The sequence below is a fragment of the Bos indicus x Bos taurus genome, chromosome 4, assembly GCF_003369695.1.
Source record: "Bos indicus x Bos taurus breed Angus x Brahman F1 hybrid chromosome 4, Bos_hybrid_MaternalHap_v2.0, whole genome shotgun sequence".
Lineage (NCBI taxonomy): Eukaryota > Metazoa > Chordata > Mammalia > Artiodactyla > Bovidae > Bos > Bos indicus x Bos taurus.
In genome coordinates this window covers 110286472-110304897 of record NC_040079.1, presented here as the reverse complement: position 1 = coordinate 110304897, position 18426 = coordinate 110286472, and the positions used below count along the sequence as shown (strand labels likewise).

At 40.3% G+C, this 18426-nt stretch overlaps 1 protein-coding gene across 7 annotated transcripts in view; it reads left to right on the top strand.

The window, feature by feature from the left end:
* Window positions 1-17051, top strand: part of AKAP9 (A-kinase anchoring protein 9) — a 165384-nt gene extending 148333 nt beyond the window's left edge. For 4 of the 7 annotated variants that reach the window (XM_027540209.1, XM_027540207.1, XM_027540210.1 and 1 more), the window contains 12 exons: window positions 2530-2749; window positions 3886-4036; window positions 5393-6061; window positions 6276-6481; window positions 6783-6888; window positions 8332-8514; window positions 9767-9967; window positions 10806-11038; window positions 12860-12945; window positions 14273-14423; window positions 15249-15388; window positions 16510-17051. In XM_027540209.1, coding sequence (XP_027396010.1) covers window positions 2530-2749; window positions 3886-4036; window positions 5393-6061; window positions 6276-6481; window positions 6783-6888; window positions 8332-8514; window positions 9767-9967; window positions 10806-11038; window positions 12860-12945; window positions 14273-14423; window positions 15249-15388; window positions 16510-16544 — 2381 coding nt within the window. In that variant the 3' untranslated portion in view covers window positions 16545-17051. Of the gene's footprint in view, window positions 1-2529; window positions 2750-3885; window positions 4037-5392; window positions 6062-6275; window positions 6482-6782; window positions 6889-8331; window positions 8515-9766; window positions 9968-10805; window positions 11039-12859; window positions 12946-14272; window positions 14424-15248; window positions 15389-16509 lie in introns of those variants that run through there. The other 3 variants (XM_027540208.1, XM_027540206.1, XR_003510874.1) reach the window with 2 other exon arrangements.
* Window positions 17052-18426: the final 1375 nt, after the last annotated feature.

The window sequence follows — 18426 nt, the reverse complement described above, 5'->3', positions numbered from 1 at the left end:
AGTGAGTCAACTCTTCGCATGAGGTGGCCAAAGTACGGGAGTTTCAGCTTTAGTATCATTCCTTCCAAAGAAATCCCAGGGCTGATCTCCTTCAGAATGGACTGGTTGGATCTCCTTGCAGTCCCAGGGACTCTCAGGAGTCTTCTCCAACACCACAGTTCAAAAGCATCAACTCTTCGGCGCTCAGCCTTCTTCACAGTCCAACTCTCACATCCATACATGACCACAGGAAAAACCATAGCCTTGACTAGACGAACCTTTGTTGGCAAAGTAATGTCTCTGCTTTTGAATATGCTATCTAGGTTGGTCATAACTTTCCTTCCAAGGAGTAAGCATCTTTTAATTTCATGGCTGCAGTCACCATCTGCAGTGGTTTTGGAGCCCAGAAAAATAAAGTCTAACACTGTTTCCACTCTTTCCCCATCTATTTCCCATGAAGTGGTAGGACCAGATGCCATGATCTTCGTTTTCTGAATGTTGAGCTTTAAGCCAGCTTTTCCACTCTCCACTTTCACTTTCATCAAGAGGCTTTTTAGTTCCTCTTCACTTTCTGCCATAAGGGTGGTGTCATCTGCATATCTGAGGTTATTGATATTTCTCCCGGCAATCTTGATTCCAGTTTGTGTTTCTTCCAGTCCAGCGTTTCTCATGATGTACTCTGCATATAAGTTTAATAAACAGGGTGACAATATACAGGCTTGATGTACTCCTTTCCCAATTTGGAACCAGTCTGTTGTTCCATGTCCAGTTCTAACTGTTGCTTCCTGACCTGCATACAAATTTCTCAAGAAGCAGATCAGGTGTTCTGATATTCCCATCTCTTTCAGAATTTTCCACAGTTTATTGTGATCCACACAGTCAAAGGCTTTGGCATAGTCAATAAAGCAGAAATAGATGTTTTTCTGGAACTCTCTTGCTTTTTCCATGATCCAGCGGATGTTGGCAATTTGATCTCTGGTTCCTCTGCCTTTTCTAAAACCAGCTTGAACATCAGGAAGTTCACGGTTCACATATTGCTGAAGCCTGGCTTGGAGAATTTTGAGCATTACTTTACTAGTGTGTGAGATGAGTGCAATTGTGCGGTAGTTTGAGCATTCTTTGGCATTGCCTTTGCCTATTTTGAAATTTATATCAGTCTCACATTTGTCATCGAAAAGCTGAAGAATTTAAATATCTTAAAATATTTTAGATAAAATAGGTGTAGTAAGGCCGCAAATTAAATATATTCCTTATGTTTAGACACAGGATTAATTGAAGATTATTTTTAGAGAATTTATTGCTATTACTTCATTTAAATAAATAGAACCCCGTTGAAAGCTTAGTTACTATCACATATATACATATTTATATATATAAATCCTGAGACTCTACTCCCTAAGAAATAGTTTCAAAAGCTTAAATAACATGAATAGTCTAAAGTCAATGTTAATCCTATCTCCTGACACCAGTAATATGACTTCTAATAGGAACTGATGAGCTTCAAGTTAAAAATACACTTACGGTAGGGCTTCCCCTGTGGCTCAGCGGTAAGAAATCTGCTTGCCAGTACAGGGAACGCAGGTTTGATACCTGGTCCAGGAAGATCCCACGTGCCTCAGAGCAGCTAAGCCTGTGTGCTCTGGAAACTGGGAGCACGGTGACTGAAGCCCCCGAGCCTAGAGACCGTGCTCTGCAACAAGAGAAACCACAGCAATGAGAAACCTGAGCACCACACCCAGAGAAAAGGGCTGCACAGCAACAGAGACCCAGAACAGCCAAAATAAATAAAAATACATTTATGGTAGAGCAGAGAAGCAAAAAACAGAGTAAAAATCACCCTGGAATCTCCTAAATCCTAAAATAAATGACTGTTAACACCCAGGAAATATGTCTTCAGACCTTTTCGTTGTGTATATGTACATAAGTTTATATTTTTTATAAAGATGGATCCTGATAAATATTTCATGACCTTTTTTTTCACTTGGAGATTTAAATATTTTGTTTTCTTGCAATACACATGTAGCAAGGATTTGGTCTGTTTTTAAAGACAAAACCATGATCCAGATTGGCCTTTGGACTTCCCCCTTCTGTTATAATGAAGTTCCTAGGGACTTCTGTGGAGGAGGGCTGAACAAAGCCAGCAGGCGTTGCTGATTATTGTAATCGGAATCACCAGTACTTTGGCTGTCAGAAACTTGGAATTTTTTTGTGTGAGCTATCGAAATTCTTAATGAACAGATACAAGTTCCTATTTATGGTATTAAGGGAACTTTTTTTGTTTATTTCAAGTCTTATATCCAGTAATGAATTCTGTTAAACTTTTATCATCCTTATATGTTCATAGTTCTGAAATCTTGAGGATTTAGCACTATGAGGAAAATCTACATATTCATCTATTTATATAAATTGCTAACTTCACAGGCTGTAATCATTCCACATTTGCTTTGTAGTAATCTCCTAAGTAACACATCTGTTATTGTCAACAGAATATTTATAAACGAAGTACCAGTTGCTGGATCATATTCTAAATACTAACATTTTTTCATGTAGAACCCTTCGACTATAATATGCAGCAGAAGCAGTCTCAAACGCTAGAGATGCAGGTGGAGCTCGGCAGCGTGAAAGACAGAGCAACAGAGCTGCAGGAGCAACTGAGCTCTGAGAAAATGGTGGTTTCCGAACTGAAAAGTGAGCTTGCACGGACTAAACTCGAACTGGAAGCAACACTGAAGGCCCAGCATAAGCACCTCAAGGAATTAGAGGCATTCAGGTGTGCCACCCTGCTTGACTGTAATCCTGTATTAGTGCAAAGTGAAGTCGCTCAGTCGTGTCCGACTCTCTGCGACCCCATGGACTATAGCCGACTAGGCTCCTCTGTCCGTGGGATTTCCCAGGCAAGAGTACCGGAGTGGGTTGCCATTTCCTTCTCCAGGGGATCTTCCCAACCCCGGGATCGAACCCAGGTCTCCTGCATTGCAGGCAGATGCTTTACCATCTGAGCCACGAGGGAAGCCATTAAAGTGAAGGACTTCATTATTACTGAAGGACTTGGAATAATTTTGTCACAGACACTGTGCAGATCTTACAAAAATATGACATTATATATGATGTTTAAATAACATGAAGCTGTTATTTATACAAAAAACTACAGCGGAAAGGAAACACTAAAGATTTTTCTAAATGATAAACTGAGGATTAGGTATTGGCATATTCTCTCCATGGCTTCAGTTCTGTTTGAGATTGTTGTTGGTTGTTGTATAAGACACATAAATTTGTTGTATAAGATACATAAATTTGACCTTCATTTTACCATCAAGTAATGTGAAATGATATTTATGATCTCAATGGAATTCATGGTCTAGTTAGGTAAAATATGCAAAATTTTAGAAAGATAATGCTTTTAAAAAGGATAAATTTGTTGATGTAAATACTGTGATATTCTGCTTGCCACAGGCACATTATAAGTATAGTCATTATTTTGAACATTTTCACACACACACACAAATGATTATTACATTCAGTAAAAGTTAATGGAAATCCTTATTCTATTCCAAACATTAAATTGTTTACGATGGTAAATAATAATTAATAGTTGTATTACTAGAAACAGTTAATTGGAAGTGAACCACAGTGAAAAATCTTGAATCTTGATATGGTATATATTTTTCTATTAGTTTATAATGTGGAGAAGGCAATGGCACCCCACTCCAGTACCCTTGCCTGGAAAATCCCATGGGCGGAGGGGCCTGGTGGGCATAGTCCACAGGGCCGCACAGAATCCGACACGACTGAGCGACTTCACTTCACTTACAGTATGCCACCACGTTTCCGTGGATGCTGTTCTCTCTCTCTCAATAGATACTTGGTCAGAGTAGTTTTATGACAGTTCATTTGTCTCTGATTTAGGTTGGAAGTTAAAGATAAAACAGAGGAAGTTCATTTGCTTAATGACACGTTAGCCAGTGAACAGAAGAAATCCAGAGAGCTCCAGTGGGCTTTAGAGAAAGAGAAAGCCAAGCAGGGACGCAGTGAAGAACGGGACAAAGAAGAACTTGAGGTACTGTTTTCTTTATCTTTAAATGTCTGTGGAAGAATCCGCAGTGATAGAAGAGAAACGTTCCTCTTCCTGCGGTGTCTGCCTTACACTCTTCATCAGGTGGAATAAATTGTTCACTATGTGTTGAATATTCTTATGGTGTTATCTAAAGTATTAGTAGAAATTGCTAATGGTATGATCCTTTTTTTCTTCTGCATGCAAGGATGCATAGAGACTCTTCTGCTACAGCATGTGTTTTAGGAATTTGAATTCGCGTATATACAGTTTGATAAACACGGCAGTTGTATCTTTTTAGCCCAGAAGTGGTTTCAGTTCCTGTTTCTCCTAGGAAAGGAGAGCAGTGGTGCTTTTCTGGTAGCAAGAGCCCTTGCTACTGTATGTTATGAAAACTTACAGTGAGGCCCTTGATGGTGGGCTCACTCCCAGAGAGGCACACCCCAGCCTTGCACAGCTCACAGCAGGTCATACTACATGCAGTGCCATTTGCAGAGTTCTCCTTGAGCCCTTCTGTCTGTGTAAGCCCAGTACTTGCTAGCTCTGTGCTAAAAAAAACTATGCAGCCAGAATTGCTCTGTGCGCAGTGATTCAGTTAAACTGTTCACGAGCCCATCGGCTATAGCCTGCCAGGCTCATCTGTCCGTGTGATTTCCCTGGGAAGAATACTGGAGTGCGTTGCCATTTCCTACTCCAGGGATCTTCTGACCCAGGAATCAGACCCACGTCTCTTGTGTCTCCTGCATTGGCAGGCAGATCCTTTACCACTAGCGCCACCTGGGAAGCCCAACCAGAATTTCTACCCTGCTACATTTGGGTTTTGGTTTTTTTTCTAAGGTCCACCATGGTAGCCACTAGGCATTGTGAGCTTTCTGCCTAGCAAGGACATGTTATTTCTTCAGTTATCAATATTTTTTATCATCACAGATGTTTATAGATTTTGAGTAGTTTGTCCCCCTGCCTTCTCCATAAGCCCAATTATTTTAAGTTATGTAGTAATATATGGGAAAATTCAAGGAGTTTCAGGAACTCCCATCACATTATATGATAAATACTTTTATTTTTAAAGATTATTAATCTGCTGAATATTCCTTAAGTAGATATGATTAATGTTGGGAGAGAAAGTGTTATTTAGCTTAACTCTCTTTTGCTGATATTCTTTGATGAACATCAACTGGCTGCCCAAATAATTTTACACTCTAACTACTGAAAATATAAGTTAGCAAAATGGTCATCAGTTCTTTTACCAAATACTACCAACTTAGTATTAATAAAAGCACAATGGGCACAATTGTATACTTATGAATTATTTTTGCCAATATTAACATGAACAAATTCTCAAATTCAACTTTCTCCTACAAGGATCTGAAGTTTTCACTTGAGGGTCAGAAACAAAGAAATATCCAACTGAGTCAACTTTTGGAACAACAGAAACAGCAACTGAATGAATCACATCAGAAGATAGAATCACAAAGAGCGCTGCACGAGGCCCAGCTAGCTGAAGAACGAGGCCGCAACCTGGAGCTCCAGGTACTACTTGAATCTGAGAAGGTTCGGATTCGGGAAATGACTAGTACCCTGGATCGGGAGCGGGAGTTACACGCACAGCTGCAGAGCAGCGATGATAGTGGGCAGCCCCGGCCATCCTTACCCTCAGAGGACCTCCTTAAAGAGCTTCAAAAACAGCTAGAGGAGAAACACAGTCGTATCGTAGAACTGTTAAATGAGACTGAGAAATATAAACTGGATTCTTTGCAAACAAGACAGCAAATGGAAAAGGATAGGCAGGTTCACAGAAAGACACTGCAGACAGAACAGGAGGCCAACACAGAGGGACAAAAGAAAATGCACGAGCTTCAGTCCAAGGTGGAAGATCTTCAGCGCCAGCTGGAAGAGAAAAGGCAGCAAGTTTATAAGCTAGACCTGGAAGGAAAACGACTGCAAGGAATTATGCAGGAATTCCAGAAGCAAGAACTAGAACGAGAAGAAGAACGAGAAAGTAGAAGAATTCTGTATCAGAATCTTAATGAGGTAAATTGACATTTTGTTTTAAAATATCTTTTAGAAGAATATTGCAGTCCTGTGATCATATAATTTTGATACTGGATTAAATGATGTACAATCATTTAAAAATCTATAGAAGTTTATTTGGAATATAAACAGTAATTGTGTTCTCTTAAGAAAGAATGTGATGTGCTATTTGTGGTACAATTTTCGTTTTTCTTTTTCTGTCCAAAATTTCTAGCCAACCGCTTGGAGTTTAACCAATGATCGAACCAGAAATTGGGTTCTTCAGCAGAAAATGGGAGAGACAAAGGAATCAAGCTATCCTAAAATGATTGAAATGAACGGAGGAGGAACTGGCTATCATCATGAATTGGAAATAATCAGACAAAAACTTCAGTGTGTGGCTTCAAAACTACAACATCTAGCCCAGAAAGCCTCCAACAGGTTAGAATTTTCTGCCTAACTTTTAGAAATGGCATTCTTAGGCAGGCTGGGCAGTCTGTCCCTCACTAGTAGCTAGAGAAGTTTTAAAGTTAATGCATGTTTACATTAGAAGGTTATCTTTAACAGAACTCATATACCTGAAAACAACCCTCCTAACACCCTGACTCAGGCAAGAGAACAATTAATGTAAAGGAGGAAAAAGAGGTGAAGTGGTGTCACCTGACCTGTAATGTTTGTGTTAGTAACACTGCTCCTTGAGTTGATACGTTTTGACTTTTTGCCCTTTTTTTCTTTTTTGAAGACTACAGTTTGAAACAGCAGATGATGAAGATTTTGTTTGGGTTCAGGAAAATATTGATAGAATTATTTTACAACTACAAAAATTAACTGGCCAGCCAGGAGAAGAGGTAAGACTTTTTAAAAACACTTTTTAAAGTATCGAGAGCAAAGCTATAGAAATTACATGAATCATTTGATACTGGCACTGCATTTTCTAAAAAAGTTTTATCGTTTCATTTATTTAAAATATTAGTAATGTTTGCCTTACCCCAACAGAAAATAGTGAAAGTTTGAGGGGAAGCAATATTATCATTATTGAAAAATTTTGCTGGCCTCTTACTTACATTATGAAGAGCTTCTCGCAGCAGGAGGCTGCCTTTACCCACACCGCTCGGTGAGACCACGCTCGTGATGCTGCCACTGTGCTCAGTTCACTCATGTGGCAAATCTGTTCAGTCCCTGTAGTTCTTGGCTTTTTTGTAACATTTGATACTTTTGACCTCTTCCATTTAAAATACCCTCTTTCCTTACCTTTTGTGTGAATATTCTCTCATTTCTTCCATTTCTTTTGTCATTTACCTTCAAGAGTTCCTCTTCTTCCTATGCTCGTCCATTGTTTTCCTCTTACTGTGAAAGCTCATTCATTCCCTAAGCCTGAATTCTCAGTAGACTTAATTATTGAACAAATACTTATATTGGGCACCTACTACGTGCCAGGTACTGTACTGGGTTCTGAGGCTACGATCCTGCCCTTATGTGGCTTATCTTCTTGTGGACTGTGGTTCTAGTCTAGACCTTTGTCCTGTGTTCCAGGTTGATATTTTCAGTTATTTATGCAACACCTTTCCTTAGGGAAACATACCCCGCGGTGACATCTTTAGGAACCTCACAGGCATAGACCAGACTGAGCATCGTCTTCCTTTCTTCCTTCTGGCCCTGATCCCGCATTTCTGGTCATGGTATCGCCCAGTGTACAGTTGAAAGTCAGCACAGATCACTTTCCTTTGCTCTTACGTGCACCCCCGGGCAGTCACTAGGGTCTGTGCCTTCTGGCTGCTAAATGTCTGTCCCTGTGCCTTCGGTCATTGCCTGCATTCAGGCCTTCAGCATTCCTCACCTAGACTGTGGGCAATAACTTCCTGATGTCGCAGCTTGGCGCCACAATCTTTCTTCTCTAATATACTTTACTTTGCAGAGTACTGTCGAAGGACTCTTTGTCACACATAAATTTGTTTATGGCATGCTCCAGCCTCAAGCCTTTCATTGCTCTTCACTACTACATTTAGGTCTGTCATCTGTATAATGAAAGCAGGCTTTACGGTTAGCCTTAATAAGCATGTCTGTAACTTCTTAAAGGTAGCATACTCACTCAAGCCTTGTATCTTTGTACTTGCTGTTGTAATCACTTAATATGCCCTTCTTTCCTCCCTGGTGAAGTCCTGGTTATTACTTAAGACTCAGCACAAGCCATGGTTCTTCATGAAGTCTGTTGTTCTCAGTGAGTTCACATTTTATATGCATTATTCATAAACATTTGTGCTCGTATGACCTTACGCTGTTTTGTCTTTTAGCCTACCTTAATGTCCCCAGGTACTTCTTGCGGCTCATTAACTGAAAGACTACTAAGACAAAACACTGAGCTGACGGGACATATCAGCCAACTGACTGAAGAAAAGAATGATTTAAGAAACATGATTATGAAGCTGGAGGAGCAAATCAGGTGGCATCGACAGGCAGGAACTGGCAGAGATTACGTATGTCTGTTTTTATCATGGCTGCATACTTAGCATCTGATGTGTAGTAGCATCATTAGAAAATTGGATGGGAACCGTAGTAGCTGTTTATTTATTGATTGATTGGGAATCTTTTCTGCCAGATTCTGGGTTTTGTATGTTCAGAATGTCTAATCCATACCCAGCCTTGCACATGAGAAAACTGAGGTCAGTAGTCAAACCAAGACACATTGATCTTCAAAGCCGAGTAACTCCCTACCTGTGGGCCAGTTGCAGACACATGTGAAGAAGTGTTCAAATGTGTGTTCTGCCTGTTCTTCTCGATAATTTATCACTCGTGTTCACAACTCAAGTGAAAATGCTATTAAATTGTGGATTTCAGTCTTAATAAACTACTTCGGGAGTTTATTTACATTTTTCCCTTTTAAAAACTATAAAATAACTAAACTGTCAGCTCTGTTATTTACCATCAGTATGAAGACAGGAAAGACCTATAAGACTGGCTTTGTGGTCAGACACACGGTAACACATCCACACAGCTTCTGCAGAGACCCGCTTCCCCGTGTACATGCTGGCTTCCCCCCTTTTCCAGTGTACTGCTTTTGGAACAGGCTCAGCATTTGGACCCAGATGGTCCATTTTGAAAGTCTACCCCCAAAAAACAATGGAAAGAATTCCCTGGCAGTCCAGTGGTTAGGCCTCAGTGCTTTCACTGCCATGGCCCAGGTTCAGTGCCTGGTCAGGAAACTTAAGATCTCTCAAGCCCTATGGCGCAGCCAAAACAAAAGACTATCGACTTTTTTAGTTGAATGCTCTACTAATCTAAACTAACTAATCTAAACATGGGTCCGGGCTTTCATAGGGACTTTTAGTTGTAAAGTTAATCTCCTCAACAAGGCCATAAACTTAAAAGTTAATGTTGTCCTATTAGTCGCTCTGTCGAGTTCAACTCTTTGCCACCCCTTGGACTGTAGCCCTCCAAGCTCCTCTGTCCATGGGATTCTCCAGGCAAGAATACTGCAGTTGCCATTCCTGTCTCAGGGGATCTTCCTGACTCAGGGATTGAACCCAGATCTCCAGCATTGCAGGCATATTCTTTACCATCCGAGCCTCCTAATGTCAGTTGAGATTGGCTTTGAACTTCTCCATCTGAGGTTGGAAAGCTGAATACTACTCTATATCTCCCATAGGGATACCTTTAATAAGTTAAATTCAGACTTTTCTTCAGAGACTTGTTCTTTAAAATCACATAAGTAGGCTCTGGCCTCTGCAGTCTTCTAGGTTTTCACTCAGTGGTGGCCCCAACATTGAAGCCATCATCACCTCAGAAAAAGAAGTCTGGAACAGAGAAAAACTGGCTCTCCAGAAATCCTTGAAGAGGGCAGAAGCTGAAGTGTACAAACTCAAAGCCGAGCTGAGGAACGAAGCTCTACTTCAGAATCTGAGCCCTGATTCCGAGCATGCTGCTATAAAGGTAGGAGACATCCTCCAGCTAACATACAACAGAGTCGGTCCTCTGCTCTTGGCTTATTTCATCTCTCACTAACCCTAATGGTCAGACTAAAGAATTTGAGGTCACACTGAGGTGGTTTCTCCGGGTGTCTCAGTCTGTCATGAATGAGGTCTCTAGCTAGTCACAAAAAAACTGTGGTAAAGCATGCCAGGATTGGGACCAGGTTAAGCTCACAGAGGTCACAGAAGCAGCCCCCTGAGCTCATGGTCCCCATTCCTACAGTCTCATCCCTAATAAACCAACAGAAAGTTAGCTTTTCAATTCCGTATAGAAGCTCTGCTACTGTCAATATTAGAGGATCATGCTCTGTAATGGTAAGCCCTCTAAATAGCGTCTCTTATGACTTATAATGAATACTGTATTAATAGTACAACTACCTTAAGCAGTTAACTTAAAATCCAAAAAAAGAAAACGTTTGTAATATTTATTCCAACTATGGCATGAATGTAAGTTTATGACTCTTAAAGAGATAGAAAATATTAACATTGAAAAAGTTAAATGTGATGATAATAATAAAAGTAGCTCTGTACTATTATACTCTATACTGTAAAAGCTTTATACTATTTTTGGCTAAGACAAAAATATTTGCGTTAACTATGATTAATAGGAGCTAAAATTCATTGACTAAATGGAAGTGGAAGTATCAAGGTCTAGCTTTACTTTTCACTTTGCTGGTAAAATAGAAAACAGCGATGAGGTACCAGCCGTTCTACTCCTGCTACTAAAAATAAAGTCTAGATTATCTTCCCCTGCAGAACGGTTTGAATAATGTCTTTCTGTTTTTCTTCCCTTTAAACAGAGAATTTATGGCAAATACCTGAGGGCAGAAAGCTTTCGGAAAGCTCTCATTTATCAGAAGAAATACCTGCTCCTGTTACTGGGTGGGTTCCAGGAGTGTGAGGAGGCCACCCTGGCCCTGCTGGCCCGCATGGGGGGACAGCCGGCCTTCACAGACCTGGAGGTGATCACCAACCGACCAAAGGGCTTCACCAGGTTTCGGTCAGCCGTCAGAGTGTCCATGGCGATTTCCAGGTGAGGTACTCGAAAGAAAAGGCATTGAGTAGAATGCATTCTGAGAAACTGAGTTATTTTTAGTCCTCTCTCTCTGCTCTGCCTCCTGCACCCCGTAGTCATCCAGTAGGAGTCACTTGACGTCACTGAAACACACCTCCCTCTGTGCAGGTTTTCATCCTCTAGTCAGGGAGGGGAACTTCACATCATACCGGACAGACCCTACGGAAAGGGCCCTCCCAGAGGCAGCCAGCCAGTGACTCAGCTGGAATATCTGGTCTGGGTGGTCCCTCTCTCTTTTTTTTTTTTAATCTAAATAAGCCCATGAACTAGTTCAGACATATAAAAAAAAGAGATCATAAGGGAGAAAAATGCTTTTTGAAAAGTTACCTCGGCTGACATAGCTTCGTTTTCTTCACTACTACCACAGCCCCTCCAGCAGCCCAGCTGTAGAAATCCCTGGCCTGAGTGTGTGTTGGGCTCTGCTGGGGCGTTTGCTGCTCCTTTTTGGCCTTCCAAGCTAGATACTGCCATGCTCACTCTGTATGTGGCTGAAATGGAGCCAGGAATCTGACTCCCTTGACGACACAGCCTCCTGCCACCCTCTCACCTGGCTAGATGCACCCAGACACCTCGATGCTTTGTCCTTGCTGCCCCTCCCTTTGCTTCTGTAGGCGGCAGACAGTCTCAAAGGACATTTTTTTTTTTAAGTACTGTCCAATCCCATTGTATTCAGGTTACTCACAAGTACCTCAGAAGGCCACAGAGGCAGAATAAGAGGTGGTATTAGTGTTTTTGTGTGCTGGGGACCATGTGCTATCTTTCAGCTCCTCACTGCCCTTCTCAGCTGGCCTCCGCACTGCCAGGGCCTTACAGCCTGCAGACTGTGTCTCCCAGGTGGCTTCCTATCTGGTTCTGTCATTTCTCAGCACTGGTATAAGAATTAGAGGGTTGGAGAAAGCAAAGAGCTTTCCTTCCTTTCATTCCCTTCATCACCTGGTACAGCCTATCCAGGGTTAAGTGCTGGGAGGTGCGTTGACAAAGAAAAAAGACTTAATCCTCACTCACTCTCTCCCAGGGCAGAGCAGTATGCACGGCCCTCCAGACAGTGAGTGAGAGGTCACAGGAGTTAGCTGTTCATCTCGGTTTCAAGGACTCGGGAAGGCTCCTTGAGAGCCAGTTACCATTGAAGGACTTCACACTGTCACAGTCGTCGTCTTCTCTTGTATGTCCGTTGTATTTTAACCGTCCTAAAAACCAAGCCTTGAAACTAGTTGAAATAAGAAATCAAAACTGGTGCTCCATGAGCTCTTGGGGCCAGAATGGGGCAGGCAGCGATTTGCTACAGCTGGGTTGTGACATAGCCACCCCCGTCCCTTTTGAAGCCAGCACTGTATTTCATCCCTGACTGCACGGCCTCACTCTTCTTGCTTCCCCACTCACTCTCACTGCCAAATTAAGGGTCTTTCTGTTCTCTTTCCATCTTCTCTGCCCTTAGTCTCCATTCTTTCCTCCTCTTTTCATTTTTCCTCGCCCTTCCTTTGCCCATCCAGCTTCCCTTTTCTGTTACATTCGCTCTTCGTCTCTGTGTCCCATGCTCCTCTAAAGTCAGAACATGGTACTGGCAGCAGGAAACCTCTGCCTCATGGGAAAAGCCCTGCTCTGTTTCAGTTAGTTTTATCATAAACCATGGGACATTGGCATAATATTAGCCACGTGATTATGTTGAAATTTGATCTGCATTAATATTTAAATGTATGACTTGAATTCTGTAGAAAGTGTGTGTCTATACTCTTTACACTATAGATGTTCTGTGAAATTTTCCATTGGAATCTCTTTTAGAATGAAATTTTTGGTTCGACGGTGGCATCGAGTCACAAGTTCTGGTTCCATCAATATTAACAGGGATGGCTTTGGATTGAATCCAGGTGAAGTCAAAATAGAATTTTTTCTTACGTTGGTGATTTCTCTAAAATTACTGCATATATAATAACCTTCCAAATAATGTGTTCTGGGACCTGTGTTGTCCAAAGACAGAGCCCTGATAACTAACAAAGCTGAGGACCTTGCTGTTCTGAAGAGTAGTAAAAGAGCTGATTTTTATGGCACACTTGGTTCACACTAGCCCGACTTTTTTCCATGTGTTCTCACAATTCTGTGATGTAAGCACAATTACAGATGAAAAACTGAAGCACAGAAAGCTTTTGTCATTTGCAACAAATTACCCAGTAGGGGATGGTGGCCCTAGCTGTCGGCTCCAGAGCCCACTCTGTTCAACTGCATTTAAGGTTCTGGTTCGAGATAGGATTGCTCTTACTCTATTATGTGGAAGTTTCAATTTGAAGTTTTCACAATTTAGCAATATTAAACAGGTTTCTGGGTTTACCAGTAGGTGATATAAAAGTTAAAATTCCTTCTCTCTATACTCAAACACTAGGGCTTCAGCATTTCAGGCAAAAGGAGGAGATGAGAAGCTGGGAAGCACACAGAGCTATAGACACACAGCATAACTGACATGTACTGGTAGTAAACCACCTTTTCCTCTTCTGTGCAGAGATAGAAGAAATATATTTGGTACTGTTCTAAATGAAGTGTTTTTGAAACATGCATCCCGGTGGCTCAGTGGTAAAGAATTTCCCTACTAACGCAGGAGACGCAAGTTCAATCCCTGGGTCAGGAAGATCCCCGGGGACGGGAATGGCAACCCCCTCCATTATTCTTGCCTGGAGAATTCCATGGACAGAGGAGCCTGGAGGGCTACAGTCCATAGGGTCACAAAGAGTCAGACATGACTGAGCACACACACATAGATCTTTATACTGAAACAGCTGAAATTTGAACCATAATGAATTCTGTGTTGTAAGTTAGTATGTCTTGGTTCCAGTTTTTTCCAATGAAAGTCAGCAGAACAGAGTGATAAAAGGACTTAATATTAACAGCATTAACAGTTTAATATTGTTAATCCACATTGCCTTTTCTCTCATAACCACACACTCAGACACTCCTCAGAGTAAGAAAATACTTTCTTAGAGGTATAGTTCCAGATTATCAGAAATTCTAATATTCAAAGGTCAAAAAAAATAAGCTATACTATTGTTTCTCTAGCAATTTCTCTTGCTATTTCTGTAGCAAGAATAATTGAAAATGATTATAAATAGGAGATAGTGTAGTATAGTGCAGTATAGTCAGTCTTTTGAACCTTATCTGTTTTGTAGAAATTTTTCAAGGGCTTGGTATTTTTCTTTTCTTTACAAGGTACATTTTGGATTACTTTAGGTGCAGAAAAGACTGACACATTTTATCATTCTTCTGGCGGGCTGGAGCTTTATGGAGAACCGAGACATACTGCATACCGCTCAAGATCAGATCTGGACTATCCAAGGTCTCCTTTACCATTTCAAAATAGGTAAGAGTTTGATAAAATCTATACCAGTGTTGTTATTGTTCAGTCACTAAGTCATGTCCAACTCTTTGTGACTTCATAGACTATAGCACACTAGGCTTCCCTGTCCTCCACTGTCTCCTGGAGTTTGCTCAAACTCATGTCCATTGAGTTGGTGATGCCAACCAACCATCTCGTCCTCTGCCACCCTATTCTCCTCCTGCCACCCCAATCTTTCTCAGCATCAGGGTCTTTTCCAGTGAGTCAGCTCTTTGCATCAGGTGGCCAAAGTATTGGTGCTTCAGCTTCAACATCAGTCCTTATACTAGCGACAGAGAATGAAGGACACTGTTGGGGCTTTGCAATGAAATAGCTAAACATGTCTTTAGTTATATATTGTTTACATAATCTAATGCCCAGAACCAAAAAGAGTTTTTGAATTTGTAGCTGGTTTCCAGGGGTAAAGGAAACAGCGTTGATCACGTGTTACTCAGTATATGCGCTGTGGCTAGACATTAAGAAGGCATTAACTAAAACTGCGGCTTTGGAATTACGAAAAAAATCTCCGAAGTTTGCAGGACAAGATGCGTTTATACGTATGCAGCCTTCAGTGATGTTCTCTGCAGTAGCAGTTGTGCTGGACATTCTTTTGATGACTTAGTGACTGCTTTGAATTTATTGACAAGTTTTTTCCTTAACACATGGCAGACTCAGAGGTGGATGGATACATATAGATTGGGGAGTATACATGTGTTTTGCCTTTTGAGGGCAGGGGTGGAGGTAGGCTCATGAGTTACTTGCATTGTTTCTGGATAATTTGGATTCATCTTCATATTTTTAATCTCATAGGTACCCAGGCCTTCCAGCTGATTTAAACCCTGGTTCCTTAGCATGTTCTCAGCTTCAGAATTATGATCCTGACAGAGCCCTGACAGATTACATCACTCGGCTGGAGGCACTGCAAAGACGACTTGGAACTGTACAGTCAGGTACCCTCAGCTTAACCAAGTATTGGCAGCACCACAGTGCTAGATAGACCTGGAAATCTTTCTCTTTTTGAAATTCTTTGACTTTCCTCATTATTAATCAAGTTTTCTAGTTCAGTGCATGAGTTATCAGCTACCCTTTAGGAATTTAATACAAAACAGGATTTATCACCCTGGATCTCACTCTTCCCCCCAAAAATCCCTGCTCGTCTCATTGAGAAGATTAGGTGAGATGCACGATGAGCACCGATGTGCAGATACTCTGAAGCTTCCAGAGACTGCTGGAGGACTTGTTCCAAAGCAATTGCTTCTGTGCATGCAGATAAGGCATAGGGAGGCGAGAGGAAGACACAGGTTCTGTAGTCACTTAGTGCGGCTATAATCTCTGTTCCGACCTTGTGCTTTTGTGTATGATCCGAGGAACCCATCCCGGTCCAAAGACTGTAAGGATGACCTTCTATTTCTCTTCAAAAACACACAAAAAATTTCATTCTTAGAAGTGGATTGTGAGAAAAACCTCTTTCCCTCTTTTCAGTTCATTCCTGATTCAAAGGTTTTAAATCACTTCAATTTAATGACCTTTAAGTCAACTTTCATACACACAGACACGCACATATTATATATATATATATATATATATATATATATATATATATAACTATTATTAGAGACCCTTTTTTCTGCTATTCCTACAAAATAGATAGGACTCATCACCACTTGTTTTTAGTAGTTTCTCTCTTCATACAAGAAATTGTCTAACTCAAACAGCTTGTTGCTATAGGAAACTTTTATTATCATAGCTGGACTTTGTTGGTCTGAGCATCTAAATTTCACAAGATTTTGAAGAGTGAAATGTTCTATAGAACATTCAGCCCGCAGGGCACTTTACAGAAAATCTTAATGTTAATCTCACTTAGCATGTTACGGAGACAGATACAGATGCTTTTGAATATATATATTCAAAATTTCCTTTTAAAAAAATCAAGTTTGAATAAAACTTCTTTAGGAGAAAACAAAGCATTTTTTCTTAATGATAGGGAATAATCTTCTGCCCATCATGAACTAGTTAGTCTAAGTCACAATCTGATCTGAAATCATTGAACTATCCTGTTCCTGTCTTATAGGTTCAACTCAGTTTCATGCTGGCATGAGAAGATAATCCTTTGAAGCATCATGAATTGATTTTAAACAGATTTCCTTTTGTAAATCAGTGGTTCTTTTGTGCTTTTCTATTGTGGATGTTCGGTGGGACCAATGCGAACACAGCTTATGATTGTATACAAAGCCCTTGCCAGCACACGAAAACTGGAATTTGTACATATAAGCACTGTGTATGTATTCATGCACAATAATCATTCAATTACATGTATATTTGTGGAATGCTAATTTAAATGATTAAATTATAAACATTGTGTTATTTATCTAATGGGTGAAAAGATTAAACTTTTGGCATTATGATACAGTTGAATGTGTAGCTTGAGGTGTCCTGCACTTTTCTTATAAGGCTATGAAGTTACATGTTTCTGCCTAATATATTTGCTACTGGTGATGAAGACAGATAATATCACTTGTAGAGACCTATTTTTGTATAATGGTAGAAGTTTTGAATTTTATGGGGTATTTTGTCAAGTACTGAAATAAAAATGACTTCACCGTTTTAACTACACTGTATTTGAACCTTCTTCATTTTTTTATAATTAACATTTTATTACGTTTTTATTAAAATTATATTTACAGCACATGCTCACTTCTACAAATTATAATGTTCACAAGAGCTTAGGATGCAAAGCTAATGTTGCCCCGTCCTTCCTGCTCCAACCATAGACTCAAGGATAGTTTTTGATATTTTTAATTCTTTTGATAGACAACAATTAAACAGCTGCAGTATGTGCTAATACCTTTAGTTCCAGACATACCAACTCCCGATATATTTTACTCAGTATGGTCTATTGACTTTCCAATAAGACAGTTAACCTTGAATTTTCTACCACTGGGCTTCCTTTCCTTTCAGTATCAATATTATAGCTAATTTTTTTTTGTCTGCTGTGATTTTCTTTTATAACTTCAGAGACTATCTTAAACCTCTCCGTTTCTTTTCTTCATCAAGTTTTCATAGTAACTTTTGGTTTTCCAGTTCAAAAGGTGAGGATATTAATGTTCCCCCCTCACCCTCCCCTGAAATCTCCTGAAGCCAAACTTTCCTATCATAGTGTCAAAGGTGTTAATATCTCCATGTATCTTACAATCAGCACCATATCTGCTATGTTTTTGTCCATAGCTTGACTTTAAAAATTGAAAATCAATAAAGCATCTCTAGCCTCAAAGCTATAGAAATGCTCTTCTGTATTTGTCCATAAATACTAGGATCTCACTTCTTTTTTAAAGCCCATTTTTATGTTGTTTTATTTTTTCTCAGTGCTTTCACTGAAAGAACTAAGACCCTGCAAGCTCCAAGGTGGGGCCAAAAAGAACCTTCTTCATTTGTAACGAGCCTTAGTTTTCAGTGCTTGTCTTAGTCTCTCCAGGCTGCTATAACAAAATACCATAGCCTGGGTGGTTTATTCAACAACAGAAATTTATCTCTCACAGTTCTGAAGGCTAGAAAGTCCAAGATCAAAGCACCAGCAGATTTGCTATCTGGTGAGAGTCTGTTTTCCTAATTTCGTAGACTTATTTTCTGTGTCTTCACATGGCAGAGGGGCAAGGGTAATCTCTAAAGTTTCTCTTATGAGGGCACTAATCCCACTCGTGAGAGCTCCACCCCCTTGACCTCATCACCTTCCCCACTCAAATACCAACAAATTGGGGGTTCACTTTCAAAATACAAACCTGGAGAGACACAAGCATTCGGCCTATGGTAGTATATATCACCTTATTATTTATCTCAAATATGTAGGATTTAGAGATTCCAAAAGTTGTCCTAATTTTAGAATTAAATATTACCGGGATTATTCTTTCCCCACATGGAGGAAGAGTCTTCCTGTGTGCCTTTGTATCAACTTTAAGTCTACATACAGTGTCGTTTAGAACCCAAGTGGGTA